General features: G+C 31.7%; 1 protein-coding gene across 9 annotated transcripts in view; it reads left to right on the top strand.

Annotated features, from left to right (window-relative positions):
* Positions 1–16,090, top strand: part of LOC117215669 (protein scalloped) — a 338,791-nt gene that overhangs the window by 301,255 nt on the left and 21,446 nt on the right. For all 9 annotated transcript variants that reach the window (XM_033462054.1, XM_033462050.1, XM_033462058.1 and 6 more), the window contains one exon: positions 10,557–10,687. In XM_033462054.1, coding sequence (XP_033317945.1) covers positions 10,557–10,687 — 131 coding nt within the window. The remainder of the gene's footprint in view (positions 1–10,556; positions 10,688–16,090) is intronic.

Here is a 16,090-nt window from a genome sequence, read left to right as displayed (position 1 = left end):
TTGGCTACTTTTTGGGTAATTCTTGATGATGGGCTTAAGTTATGCTTTAAGTTGCTCGAATAGTTCGTAGTATATTTACTATTGTGAAAGTTTCTATCAAACGATGCAATACCCGGACAAATCATTTGAATACCGAAGAAAATTAAGGAGAAACATCCAAAATTCGTTAGTAGAACAATCTTTTTTCAGAAAAATGTAGAACCTAATAAAAATCTACTATAAACGCTTTTCTATTTTGGTTTCCCATAACCACAGCTTTGGTAAATCTTGCCGTTCATCCTATTCTATTTGTACACGTGTTGTTATCAGACGATTTACATAGGTGCCTGTTCCACCTCTTTATCTCTTTCGAAAAATACGTTTCACTATTTGTTGCGAAAATATAATACACTTAACGCATGGTAAAACTCAAGGCTAAGTATTACGTCCCTTAGATGAGTTTATAGCGAACAGAATCCCGATCCTCGTTGTTCTACTCGTTTTTTATCTGCATCTTTCGTTTTCCCTCCATGGTTAACTCAGTAGTTAATGACAGTTAAGTTATACTTCGCGTATCAAGTCCCAGCTATTATTATGTTCCGGAGAAAAAAGCAAGAATTTCCAATGAAAATAGATGATTCGCAATTGTGTTGTTTTGGAATAGAATTCGCGGGTATGAAATGTCGTGGGTTTTGTATATGTACGTATATAGTTGTTTACGAAATTATTCGAACACTTACCATAGAGAAATTTTATGAATGTATTATATGCGTTATACGAAACTTTCTAAAATTTCATTAGTACTATAGCGAGATACGGCTATTTCGATTATAATATTAAAATTTGAAACCAATCCAAAAATGTATGCAGAAGGTACAAGACTTTGATTACAAATATACACTTATGATTAGTGAAAAATTAGTATACAACAACGTAACTAGCACTTTTATACATACCATTAGTGCTAAAAATGTGACTTATTAACATAATGAATAACTGACTGTATAAGTTAGAGATCCTTACGAGATGTATATTTCCAACAAATATCTTGTAACTTGTATATACATTTCCACATCCGTTGCGAACTGCACTAATATAATCAGGATAGTCGTGCTCTAACGAAATTTCAAAATATTTTTTTAAATCAAAATATGCATAGAAAGCTTTTAAGAATGTTCGAATATTTTTTGCGGGCCATTGTAGTTATTGTTGTTTCATCTATTATAGCATTTATGGTTATAAGTTATAAATTTTGATTGCTATTGGAGAAATTATTCAACCGGCAAATAATGCTGTAATAATATTTTGCTTTTAGTTAAACTTCATGATAAAATAATTTAAATCATGAAGTAACATGAAAGTCAAAAAATTAAGAAATTATCTCATAATTAGTATTAATATTAATTTCGTTATTTTCTTCACCTCTGTCATTCAATCTACTTTGTCAAAAGTTTCTCATATACATAGTAATCTATATATAGTAAATCCTAACATTTATTATTGCTACATCTTTTTAAAGGTAGTTGAAATTTATAGGTTGTTCCATAAAAACTAACTATTGCTTCTAATTATTAACCCATACCAAATACAATAAAGAATGTACCAACTGTCAAAGACACTGTTGAATCTTTAAACAATCTAGTAAATAAATAAAGAAAATTGACAAATTGAGTTTCGATCGTGAAATGTCTCTTTTCGAAGTACTGTGGAACGTTTACACAAAGCGTTTACACATACGGGCATAACGAGTCTTCTTGCAATAAACTGTACTTTGCACGCTGTTCCTGGCGGATTTCTGCGAGAGCCAATGGTAGGATAACCAGAGAGGAACAGGGACAGCACTCTCTTCGTGCTCGTTACTTCGAGTTCGCGATCATAATGGCCTTTCTTGTTAAATTGAGCATCAGCCAAGTGATTTACGTTGATTGCTCGTCGCGTCGCGCATCTACTCCTCTCTCTCTCTCTCTCTCTCTCTCTCTCTCTCTCTCTCTCTCTATCTCTCTCTATCTCTGTATATATTTTGTATCTTCTCTTTCACTCTCTGATCGTAACTTTCCCCACTGAAACTGTTCATGGATAGTGTATTGAGTGTGGATCTTGTCGATCTCGCCTACGTCCTACGTCCTGCGACGCCCATTGATCTACGATATTCCATCGAATCGTCCCTTGAAAGATTCGTTGGGAAAAAAGGAATTTTTAAACGTTTTTCTATTGTTGAGATCTAAAGCAGATTTAATTTCTTCATGCTCGATGTTGCGTATATCTATGTATGCAGCATTATACTTCAATCCTTAAATTCGCCATTTCTCTATCGGTTTTTGTTTTTTTTTTTTTTTTCTTTAAGAAATCAATTATTCTAACTAAGGAATATTTATGCACCAATTTTGAAAATTGAGATATATGAGTTTCAGTACCTTGTTTGAGTGGAACATGTATGTCCCTGATATTAAGACAAGTCGAACGACCTATCTACGACACTATGACCTTAAAGTGACCCTGAACCTTGAAATATTGTTAAAAATTATTTTAGCTAATTATTTACATCAGGATAGATGCCACCGATTTTGATGATCAATCTTCAAATATATCGCCAGGGTCAGTATTCGGAATAACTTTTCCCTATGCATGTTAGAGTCACTCGGCCTTACTTTCCGTGATATCGCGAAAAACTCCAATAGAATTTAGTTTACTATTACACTTTATTATAGAATAGATAGCTGCTTTTTTATATAACTCAACATAAACTTAATTCATTAAAGAGGGAGATAATCATTCTTAATAATATATAAATAAAAAAGAAAGAGTAATGGATTATGGATTCGGCTAGAGTAATATCCCACCGCTACTATTTTTGTAACTTCGTTTTTTTATCATTTATATTCAAGATCAATGTTTCATTCGATTGCAGATAGACGGTGAAATAGCCTGAAATTTCTCTAGGGAAATAGTCCACTCTGTAGTCTCTTTTTATTGGATTTCAACGCTTTGAAACTCAAGTTTCTTTATAGCTAACCTATGTTTTTAGCCAAAAGCGTACCCAATTTATCGTTGATTTTGCAAGAAATACACAATTTTTTAAATATTTTCAATCAAATACTACACTTGTAGAATTAATTTCGTAAAGTATATTCAATATAACTTACGCCACGCTAAATTATAATACATATATTTGACAACGTTATAGTAGATTAAATTACAGCTTATAAGTAATTTTTTAGAAAGAAATGGTATATATTTATCACTACAAATATATAAAATTCTACCGCATTATTGATTACTATCAAATTTATATGAAAGTAACTAAATGACAAGCGTAACAATTATTATTAATGTATTCCTAAAGGGAATGAAAAAAAAGAAAAAAATGTAATATAACTCACAAACTTCTTAGGATAAAACTTATCAGATATTACAAAACCTTCAATTTATTTAACTTATTTAAGAAAGGTGGGATCTACAAGTCATTAATATAATATTAAACCTATTGTTTCTATAATTTCTTGTAGATATAAGAAGTGTATTTAATTTTTGTGATATTGCATTTTATACTTTGTTATTTCTTTTCTCTTAATAACAATGAAATTGAATATATTGTATTACGCATGAATAGTATATGTCTCAATGCGTCAAGAAATTTCGTGGAGTTAACTTATGCTTTAATATTTTATTTATCTTTACTATAATATTTTATATTTGAGGGGTGTTTTTAGACTTTTACGACTGACTGTACGCTCGTATACCTACTTATTTTCATCATATCATTTCATACCATATACTTGTCCTCAGGCCAATTTGTACTCGGACTCGTGATAACGATATCTGATGAAGAAATTATAATTATAAATGCATTCTTATATAGAGTATTTGGATGTTTGATCCACGATGCAGTGAATAATCGTCAAACGGCAAAAGAATGTTCGTTTGCACTTTTATTTTACTAAAGTGGAGAAAGAACGAGCATTCGCTTGCTTAATTTAAACCCACCTAAACGCACTTTAACACGTTATCTGCCATGAGAAGTACAACAATAACCGCGAGTATGAACAATTGATTCTCAGACACTGCAAATTGCAATAGTCAGGGAAAGTATGAATCAGCGTATGATTCACATGAACTTTAATGCAAACTTCAACTATGTGGGTCACACAAATTATATGTTGTTTCTAAGCAAAAAGACAACGAAGAGGTACGGCTTTCCAAAAAAATACATTCATTGACACTTAAATCGCTATTCTACTCAAGGATGGGACATTTCCAGGCAGAAGAAACTAAATATTTATGATTATTGCGACAGTTAAAATATTAGTGTGTGTAAATATTAAACAAAGAATTAACTTCGAGGAATAGAACTTTCTAAATATTCTCGATAAGCTATGCGCTGAAAAATTGGTCAAATCTAAATGGAGATCTCAAGAAAATGATCGTTTCAATACACGAAACCCGAGAAAAGACAAATAAACTCGAAGTAGCTCCTTTGTAACATGGTTTTCCATGCGGATCCAATTCGATGCGAGCAACTCCCGTTCGAAGAATGTTCGGCCTTCAAAAACAGAGGAGGAACGCGACCAGTAGCGGCGCGTGGTTCATAGCGGGCCATTTAACGGTCTTTGCGAAATTGAGTCATCACGCGGTTCGCCTGGAATCTCGAATATTTTCCTTCCGATGCTTCAGAGTTCTCCGTAACCTTCCCCCGCCTGTTTTCCCCTTTGCCATGCCACCCTCTCGCCATCTCTCTTACGATGTCCGCTTCCTCTCCTTTGCCAACAACCACCATCACTCTATTCGAGACGTCTTCGAGGATGTTCGAGTTGTCCGTAAGATATCGGCCAATGAAATGGAAGAACGAACGACTTGAGCCAAGTCAAGTATGAGGAATAATCATGGAGTATGGAAGAAGTATTTTTTGACTTGAGTATTTTTGTGCATTTGTGAGAAATTTAAGGACAAGAGACTGTATAGAACATACGTAAAAGATTTCTGTCTCTATTTAGGTTCAGAGCATTTCAATACTATTTTACTTTCGATATCTTTGGTATTTTAGTCTTCCTTTCGTATTTCTGTAGAAAACCGAACTTTTAAGTATCTTTTATAATACAAATTCGTATCCGAAAGACACAAAAATCAATGAAAAAATTTCGGTTTTTCTAAAAATACAACATCTCGATTCATCTATAATTCACTTTAATTTCGTTGAATATTTCTGGAAAAAGTTTCTCTTCGAAAGTTCCAATAAAATGTTGCACTTTATCTAAAAATACAATATCTCAATTCGCTGATAATAATTCACGACAATCCCACTCAAAGAGACATAGAAATTCTTGAAAAAACTAAATCGTCGTCTAATTTTAAATTTTTGCTTATTATTTGTTACCAGCATTCCCCACAACATAAATTTCAATTAAAGAAACCCAATTCCTAACCAAACATTCACAAAACAATTTTAATTATGGCAGTTTTAATCTTTAGAAATATAAATATGATATATTTTATTTGTAACAAAAATGGAATTGTGTATATATAAAAAGACAATTCATCTTCCACGATTAACAGGTTAAAAGTACCAAATATCCTAGAAATATATCTCAGTCCAGCCATAATATTCACCGTAAATCTATCCAAAGAATCAAAAACTCTTCTAAAAAATAAATCCACCTGTTCCATCGAACATTCGTATCTATACATCGACTAAAGAACATCCGTAAACTTTCTCGCGAATCGAAAACGTTGGAAATGAATCGGTTGGCCGATTGAAAAATGGCCTCGATCGATGCAATCTCAATGGGACAATCCAGCGGGAAATGACAAGCGATATTCGATCATGAAACGTAATCTAAGAGGTAGGAACAAAAACAAACGAGAGAGAATAGAAAAGGAGGGAGGCGGGGGTGAACGATGAATTGATTTCCAGTCGATTGAATCGAGTAAATGGCATTCTATGTGGCACCTTATCGTTGCTTAGATTTCACAGCCGTTAAGACTTTACGGCCGTGCCCATAAAACCGGCGCCAGACGACATCAAACGCGTCGTAATTGAAATAACGTTTACCATGCAGTAACCAGAATCACGTCACTTCGTTTCGATAAACAGCTGTGGTCAAAAGAAAGTTTAAAATTGGAACTTGCTAATACGAGTATTAGTAACTTTGTACTAGACACTTTTCACCATATAAATACTATTATTTTGGTAGTCTATTCTTCATTTACGTCTACGCATCGCTCTTGCAGAATAGAATTTCGTTTTCTAAAATTATAATAAAATAATATTTTTAAAACTTTATTTCGATCGTTGCTGCACACACCAAAGAACTTGCTCCAAAGAATTCCTCGTTTGCCGTTCGTTGAGATTCTCTGATATATCGTAATGTCGAGACTAATTCAATAAGATAGGCTTTAAATTGTTTTGCGCGCGATTTATCGATATTAATCCTAGATATGTATAGCTTAAGATATATGTAGAATAAGATACTGAAGCAACGTTGAAGTAAATGAGAGAGAGAACATTTGTATTGGTTCTGACAAAAATATATTATTTTCAAAATTGTTGTGTAAAAAGTACTGTTGTGAAAGAAGAAGTGAAAAAAAGTTAATCTTTCTTCAAATTCAATAAATTTTCTAAAGACTTTTAAAAATATTAGATTATCAAAAAACATGAATTTTTAAGTGTCTGGTTACGAATAACCATTATCTACTAACCAAAAAAAATCTGCCATCGATAATGGTTACCGGTAACCAAAGAGGTTTTGGTTAAAAGATAAAATTCTTTTGCATCACATAGTAATAAGTTTGGTAATATGTGTAAGAGATGAAATATTTTTTAATCAGTAAGCTTTACAAATTACAAATTCTCTAACTGTTTTAGTTTTTTCCTATTTGATGCAAAATTGTACGATTTTGAAAAAGTAGTATACAACCTACAACTTGTAACTTGCAAGTAGTCTTACAGTACAGTATAGTCTTACAATCTTTTACAAGTTCTAAGTTATATCATTAATATTATGAGTTTACTTTGATATTACTAATTTCATGTTATTTGCAGTTTACAAGCGCTCATAGCAAAATCATTGTTGCGCCCATATTACAAATGAGTTAACGAAGTAGAATTTGTTTATAACTTTTTTCTAGCCTTATTCCAAATCTAAGTTTATAGCGTTTCACAAGTTTTATTGCTTTCGTTACGAAAACACGAAAACTACCTGAAACTGTGTATTCAGAATGCCATGTTGATTCTGTACGCATTTACTATACTACGCGTATGCTACGCGTAGGACGAAAGATCATACATATTACAATAACGATTCTTGTATATAACGATAAGTAAACTACGGATATTTGTGCAAATTAGTATTTTTATAAACATAATTTACAAACTGGAACTTATAACTAGATAGGGATATTAGATAGAGTTTCGTTTATTAAACATTGTAGAAGATACTGTACTTTAAATATCTAATATATTTCTACTATATATTGCGTGCATTCTGTACACTTCTTTGTCTTTAAATTTCTCATAAATGCATAAAAACCCGCAGTCTAACGATAAGTAGTAAGGAGATTGAGGAAATTAGATACTTAAGAAATTTGTTAAAAATAAAAAGACACGTTTAGATTGGATCTAAAATGAATAGGTTTAAAATAACTATAAGTAATTTATAAATTCTAAAGTGCACTTTTGAATCGCATACTCCTTTTATAACTGATAATCCTAACAGTAATAATTGTTAATCCCAATTGTTATTGATATTCATCAACTGAAAATCGAAGGATGACGAACACAGTAATATAAAAAACGAGGCACTCGTTTCACAACTTTTCTAATATTGAAATAACGATTCTTGTCTCTCGAATCTCGGACTAATCGAAATCATGGAACAAACGACGCAAGGGGGGCGACGTGAAATATTTAATCGTAAATACATGGAAGCGCGCGGTAGCAATCGAATTTTTTTTACGATTTCACACGGCTCAATAAACCGTGATAACATCACTGTATTATTTCGGGGACACGGACGCGAGAGAGCGCCACTCGGTTCGATCGACCGATTTCCATTATGAAAAACAGAGAAAAAAATCGAACAAAAGGAAAACGAAAAGGGGGAGGGAGGAAAAAGCGATCAACACTGGCACGATTCAACACAAAAAGAGAAAAAGTCGTTTAAACGCGCAAATAGAACGTCCGCTCATTGTCGAGCGAAAGACCCTTCCGCGTTTTCATCGGCCCTCAAAAACTGGGTGCAGCTTACACTCGAATTAATTTGAGTTCACATGCGTCCAACAGTTTCCCCGATTTTCCTATGAAACAATATTTTCGTTTCATCGTTTCTTATTTTCTTTGTAGATTTCTACACGACGCTCCTTTTCCTTGGTATCGCGTCAAATAATGAATAATCTTATTTCTATAGAATTATATCTATAGAATTAATACTAAACATTAACTTGTTCATATATATTTTTCATTTATCGCAGCAATTACGTAACTGAAAATTTGTAGTTTTTTAATTTCTTAGTTATTTATACACCGATCATTCGAGTTTGTACTCTGTTATGACAATGAAAAATTTGCTCATGAATTTCTTCGATAAATGTACGATCCAAACAAGAAACGTAGTTCGCATTAAATAAAACTGTCTCAGAAGTCAAACTAATTAACTCCATTTATTGTTATTACCTTCCCAGTTTCATTATGTAAATATATGATTAGTATTCAACTTTGAAGGAGGAAATGACTTGCTATATATAATTTCTATAATATTTATAAATTTATTTATCACAAAAGACAACACAAGTAATGATAAATTTCGAAAATTTTAAATTTTGAAAACTGCGTGTGTAATATCATTTCTTTTCTCAAATGATGGAGTTGTGGCTTCCGAACGACTCAAATGATAAAAGACTTTAACTTTTAGCGAGGTTCGATGCAGAAAGACGACGAACTTTCGGAAAGAAGTGGTTGCTGAGGAAAACTGAAGGTGCAATCTTTGCCGACTAGTGGAATTCATGAAACGGCGCGGAATTGATTTCGATGTATTTGAAAGTTTCCTCTTTTCCAGGTTAATTGATTTGAGTTTATAAAGCAAATGGGGTAATATTTCTATTGAATTTTCTTTAATTAAGAGCGTAGTTTTTTGAAAATTGTTTCTATGTTTATCATATTAATTGGATACGAGATTAATCCTTAACTGGTATGATTGAATCATGAATTGGATTTGAGCTGATTTACTTAAGACTAATGACCGATTTTAAATTCCGGATTAAAAATTCTATAAATTCAGTGTTGTCACTTTTTCTTACTTTACTTCTCGCAACGTTTCCTATAATATGCAAAAAAAGTGAATTGAAATATTTCTCTTAATGGTTACATAATGTATTATGATAATGACATTGAGAAATATTGTAGAAATTTTTGGAATTGTGTACAAGTTTATGATGATAAAAGAATTAGGATTGAACATAAATGATCAATGGCTTGCCTATGAGGGTTTTATTTGTATTCTGTATGTTAGACGATAAATCTTTATTACATAAAATGCAAGATATAGACGATAAATAAAACGATGTACGCTCAACTCAAATAATTAAATTCCCAAACTATGATTACAGAAACACTGACTAAACAAAGTACAGTCGAATCTCGGTAACTCGAACCTCAAAGGAAGAACTAAAATCTCGAAGTTGTAGAAATTCCGACTTATCGAAATTTTAGAGTAAAGGAGGTTTAACGAACGAAACTTCGACATACAGAAGCTTTATATGAAGGCACAATTACATTCACCTTTTCAGAAAGCGTTAGAATTTTAAGATTCCTGTTAGAACTCATTTTATTCATTGTACATAAATTCAAAAGTAAAAGACGTGGAAGATGACAGCAATTATATGTTCTATTGACGAAAAACGATTAACTTCCGTGGATATGCACGTAGCCGAAAAGCAAAGAAATAGGCATACGGCTTGTGTCGTCTTATGTTTTCCGTCTTATGTTATGTTGAGACAATTCTAACAGTTGGAAGACAAGGATACAATATCGAATTGCAGAAACAAGAGCGATAGAAGTTTAACTTATAAAGATGAATTTAGAGTTGTAAAAATCTGGCTATTCTAAACTCGAGTTATAGAGATAAAATAACGCAGATAGCATATAATTCGAATTAAAGTAAGTTTTATTTCAACTATTAGAATTTTTCATAGCGAAGTGGAAGAGAATGGAAAAAATTGTAATCTTCTTATAGAGGTTTGACTTATCGAGGTTCGACCTCGAACATTTTCATAGTATCAAATTTTTATAATCATATGAAAGTACTATTACATCATATGAAATTTAATATATGTATCTATACATAAACGCAGTTGATTAAAATATAAATGCTATAACAAATACGAGTGCCGAATGATGTGTCGATACTTTTTACAGCCACTGTATGTCATCTATAACTGTATGATCCAACGATACTACCTGAGAGTTAGGACGATTAACTCTAATAATTCAATTATTACTTTAATTCACATTTTCTATAAATTTGAAATGAGTCAGAAACGAAGAACAAATGCAGTTTTCTAATCGCTTATTTTTTGGTGTTTTTCAGGTCGAAACGAGCTGATTGCTCGTTACATCAAACTGAGGACAGGCAAGACGAGAACGCGAAAGCAGGTCTCTTCTCACATACAAGTGCTTGCTAGGCGAAAACTTCGCGAGATCCAAGCGAAACTCAAAGTGGTGAGTATCTGAATACCTCTTGTACCATGTGTTTTTCTTACACTTCTATTTTTATTTTTCGTTCATTTTTTCATTCATATATATCTATCCCTAATAAACGCGTTACAACAATGTCAAACATTTTTATCGACACTTATATACGCTTTACAAAGGTAAAACATTATCATTTTGCTTAAGCAGTAATAACAAAATTTATTATTTCTGATTGTTTAAAAATGAATATTCATATTACTATTAAATTGTAGTATTATTTTTGAAACGAGAAAATATAGTACTAAAAATGATTATCTTTGTTTGTTCAGAGAAATTAATAATAAAAAGTATCATTTTTACTTGTTTAAGAAGAATTATTAAAAATTATTATTTATATTATCTGGCAATGAAACATTTGGAACATAATTTTATTTAGCTTTATACACACTACCAGTCATAAGCATTCGAATATGTGGAAATTAAATATGAACAACAGAAAAATAATATTTGATATATGATAATTTTTTTTTAAATAAAGATGTTTGAATTAAACATCGATTTATGAATGTGTTTAAGGGAAGAAACACTGCAAAATAAGGTGAACAGTAAAATTATTTTGACAATTTTGTTCGAGCAAACAATGCAAGTGACAAAAAATGTTGAACCAATTTTATCAATCTTCCTGTTGTATTTTTTTCGAAAGGTATACTGCAGCTTTTACATTAACAATAGTACATAATTAATGTGAAATCAAAACAAAAATATTTAAGAAATATTATATAATCTAAATCCATGTGTGTCGCAGGGCATGTGAGGAAAAGTCAGTCTTAGAATAAAAATATACAATACTCCCCTTTTTAAAAGAAAACATTAATAAAAAGAATATCTTTTAGTAATTTAATTACGTTGTCCTTACTCTTTTTACTATACCAGATTTATAAAGAAAAACAAGGAAGCAGAAAGTAATAATTTATAAGAATTATATAGATATATATAATTTGTAAAAAATTTATTTATTAAAAAATAATAACAATTTTTAACCTTAGATTTAGGATGTTTCGTAACACATTGAGACATGGAGTATATTCTAAATAATGGATCAATTATTGCTCCAATGCATGACATTTCTATAATTTACATACAAAAATCAATCTTTTGCATTATAATGTTTTATAATAGTTACATAACGCTATAATACCATTCAGCAAACAAATAATTAAGATAATGAAACTACCTATGAGGTAGTTCATAAAAATTAAAGAAGCGTTTAAATATTTCTGAGCAAAAACGGAGACGAAGACTACCTACACGAAACAGAACATGATTTATAACATATAGATCATATTTTAATTTTATAGGAAAGAAATTTTATGTGAACATTTAAAATGTAATGATATTTAACACAAAGGAAACATTTCTTATTCGGTTTTCGTACTATAGTAATTAATCCTGCTAATATTAAAAATATCCTTAGATTTTACAAAACTTCGTGAATTTATCAATTATTTAAGAAATGTTTTATTAATTCGAAACATTATTCTCCTTTTCAACTATGTTATATGCATTAATACATTGTTGGCCGGAGACATATCAATATGCATTGCGTTACTTAAATGTTGTTGTGCGGAAACATATTCCGAGATATTTAGAGAAAAATATACAGTTAAAACCACCGTACGAAGTTGTTATAATGTTAAATTCATGAAGTGTTTATCATTCATCTTCTATCATATTAGGTTTTCTCCTACCCTTTTATGTACACAAATTATAATATTATAATACTTGTATAAAATTATAAAGTTATAAACATAATTATGTTATCATTTAATTGTCAAAAATGGCGCATCGCGATTTTTTTGGTGAAGAAATTTTCGGTGAATTTTATGCAGATACTTTGATCATCCGAATGACAATACTAGTGATTCGGAAGATGATAGTCATTCAGAAAATATATAATTCTGACTCACTACCATATGAATATTAAACTACTAAAAAGATATAAAACCTCCGTAATCGATTCTGATACTGAAAGTGAAAATGGCACTCACGGTGTTGGAGAATGCTCTTTTACTTTCATTGAAGATTGAATTGAAAATATTATACAGAAATTAAAATTGCATAAAAAATAACCGATCACAGGCTATTCTGCATAAATCCTCCGGTCAACAATGTGTTAAGCAAGCACTCTCTTTTAAATAGCATTTATTACATTTTTCTTCTGTCATTTTCATATACAATTATATGACTCTAATATCTAGTCTTCCAAAACAGCACATCCACGCATACGACATTCGATATTTTCAATTTTTCGCCTCAGCTCATTCATTTCTCTTTCACTCTCTCTCTCTCTCTCTCTCTCTCTCTCTTCTCTCTCTCTTCTCTCTCTCTTCTACCTCTTACACAAATTTTTCTTTTTCATTTGCAAACGATTCGGGTTGCTTCAGAATTAATTGTCAATAGAGAATTCGTTCGATCAAGAACGGCGTACAGGAAGGTTTGTAGCGGAATAAATCACGCGTAAAAATGAACCCAGGCCCGTTTAATCAACAGCTGAATTATTAAAGCGATTTGGGAACAATTGCGCGGCTGTTAATAAATCACAGAACGCTGCGTTTGCCGCTTTCATTCGGCGATGAGGACCGTCGATATAAACCGGAGGAAAACAGAGAGATAGAGAGAAAGAGAGAGAGAGAGAGAGAGAACCATGCAACACAGGATTGTTCGTACAGGGAACAGTCAATAGTGAATGCACAAATATAAAAAGAAGACAAAACGAACGTGTAAATTAAGCAATTCGACCGTGTTTTACGCAGTTAATCAGCACTAACGTATAGAGGCACGCGTTGCTGAAGCATGAGTTTATTTCCGGCTTCGATGTATCTGTCAAGAGACGGTGGAAAAAAAGCAGTTAATTTCAACTGAAAGGAATTTGCTTGGATAATGAATGATCGTTTTCATAATGAAGACAATTATAGGGAATAAATTATCATAAGGAATTAATAGAAATATTGTTATAAAGAAAATAAAACAATAAAAAAGGATTATAAATAATACAAGAGAAGAAATGAAGAAACTGTAGTTAATTTCAGCTCGGAATTGCATGATTTATTATCGGTTATGATGATTAGAATCGGTTTCGTTTTCATAATGAAGGAACAGTTTGTCTTCAATTTAGTAGCTGTAAATAGTTTTTGGAAATATGGTTACAGAGCAGATTTAAAAGAGAATCGTTACAGAAGGTGTTTTCTAGTATATGAAAAAAGTGCAAAACGCGAGAAATTCTTAATATTTCAATATATCTTAAAAAATGGAAACGCTGAATAGTATATCATACGCATTAACCTAATACAAATGATCTATTCCTAAAATACTACGGATTTTATTTATGGAAAGGTAAAAACAAATAAAAATCATAAATCTTTTTGTGAAACTATAAACAAATCTGACTACGTTAATTAATAAACCGCAAAAAATGGGGATCAGAGTTACAAGTTGTCAAAAAATTTCAAAAAACGCCTGGTGTGCACATCGAAACGCTTGAAGCTTTGTCGGAATTACAGAGCGACTGCATCTGGTACTGCAGTGGCCGCATACCGCGAGCATTATTCAGAGAAGCACCCGGTGGCAGGACAGGCCAGTGTGTGACGTAATTTTCTGGTTTCCGCGTTTCACGTGGGGTGTGAAACACCAGCCGGTGACCCTGCTTATGCTATCCAACCGGAGGCCGATTTATTCCGCGAGAAAAGAATTTTTAGGCACAGTGTTTACGTTTCCTGTGGTCACACCTTATTTAATTTTCTACGCGGTCGAGCAGCCATTAAAGACCATTCGCGGCGAACCGTACCGTCGCCGTATTTTTTCCAAAATTCGCCAACGTTCTCTTATCAAAGTTCTCTGAACCACTGGGAACGACACCGTTAACTTCCGTGGAACGCTAAAATTCTCCAAGTTTGTGGTATGATATCCTAGGACAATTGAAGAGTTCGTAGGATTTTTTTTAGAGGATTATATAGAAATTGCCAATGAATAGCTTTAAAATGTTCGTTTATTGTTAAAGATAAAATGAATTTAAAGATGAAGCAAATACAAAGAGCTATATTAGAATGAATTAATTGATTTTAGGATCTTTTTCGTTACATGAGCTCGTTTTAGTATACATTGAACTAAATACATAATGTGTGTTCAGTATTTAGAGATAATGTGTTCTAGACACAATCTATGCAGAACAAAATTATTACCTAATATTATTGTATAATATTATTGTATTCTAATTTTACTCGTAAAAACTGATCATTATAGCATCCATATGTTTTAGAAACGTTCGTTGTAGCAATTCCTACTCTATCAAAAACGTGATTAGTAAGTAAATGCCTACATTTTTGTTGATTTTCTAATTTTAATGTCGTTTTATGATTAAACAGAAGAAGAACATACATTGCGTTAATAACATATTTGATAATAAGACAAGTGAAATCTTATGAGTAAATTGTACAAATTACAAATTAATCTGATCATCGTATTTGACGAAAAATGATAAATCTTAAAAACGAATTCTATATAATCTATAACTTGCATCTTATTAATTTAATGATATTTACTAATGTTATAAGATACACATGTTTATGTCTCGAAATAAGTAACTCGCTATTCTTTCTTCCCTACTTGAACTCGCCGACAGAGTGAGAGAGCCGGGAATGAGTAAGAGGTCTGTACAAGCGAAAAGCTATAAATTTGCATCATTTAGTAGAAGACGAATAGAATATGTGTAATGCTGTCTCACTTTAGTATTAGCAATCCTGACGTGTTATACGCTCATTTATGATTTGTCGCTATCTGGAGTCTCTCGCTTGTTCTCCGTGTTCTTTCTTGTTCCGTTCGAGAAAAAAGTCAAAACATATAATATATCTGTCTCATATATTTGCCTCGAAATAAGTAATTGTGTTGCTTCCGAGGGAAAGCTGTACGTTTCTTTAATTACACCTTTTTACTACAATGCTTTGAATTATTAATATTCATAAAAAAATGTATCTTTGAATTTTGGTGAGTTGACTTTCCACATCAAAACTGATAAAATAATGATTAAAGTAAGGGCAAAGGCCTCCAGGCCCTGTTTGCAATCGTACACTCATCTGATTTTATTCACGTTTGCACTGTACGGTTAGCATCTAAAATGTATCTAAGTGGTATCATACATTTGTAGGTGACATATGTATGGTAGTTTGGAGATTAAATCATTGTATTGCACTTCATTTTAGAATAGATCATTTTAGCCTATATTCTGTATTCTGTGTCTATATGTCTAACATATAGAATACAAGTTAACCCTTGATAGTCAAACATTAGTTCAACCTTAACTTTTTACTGTTATAAACTTTTAAACAATTCTAAAAAAATTCTATATTTATCAACATCGTTATTATATTAAAGAAT

The sequence above is a fragment of the Bombus bifarius genome, unplaced genomic scaffold (genome assembly GCF_011952205.1).
Source record: "Bombus bifarius isolate JDL3187 unplaced genomic scaffold, Bbif_JDL3187 scf7180000009770, whole genome shotgun sequence".
Taxonomy (NCBI): Eukaryota; Metazoa; Arthropoda; class Insecta; order Hymenoptera; family Apidae; genus Bombus; species Bombus bifarius.
This window is presented reverse-complemented; position numbering and strand designations above follow the sequence as displayed.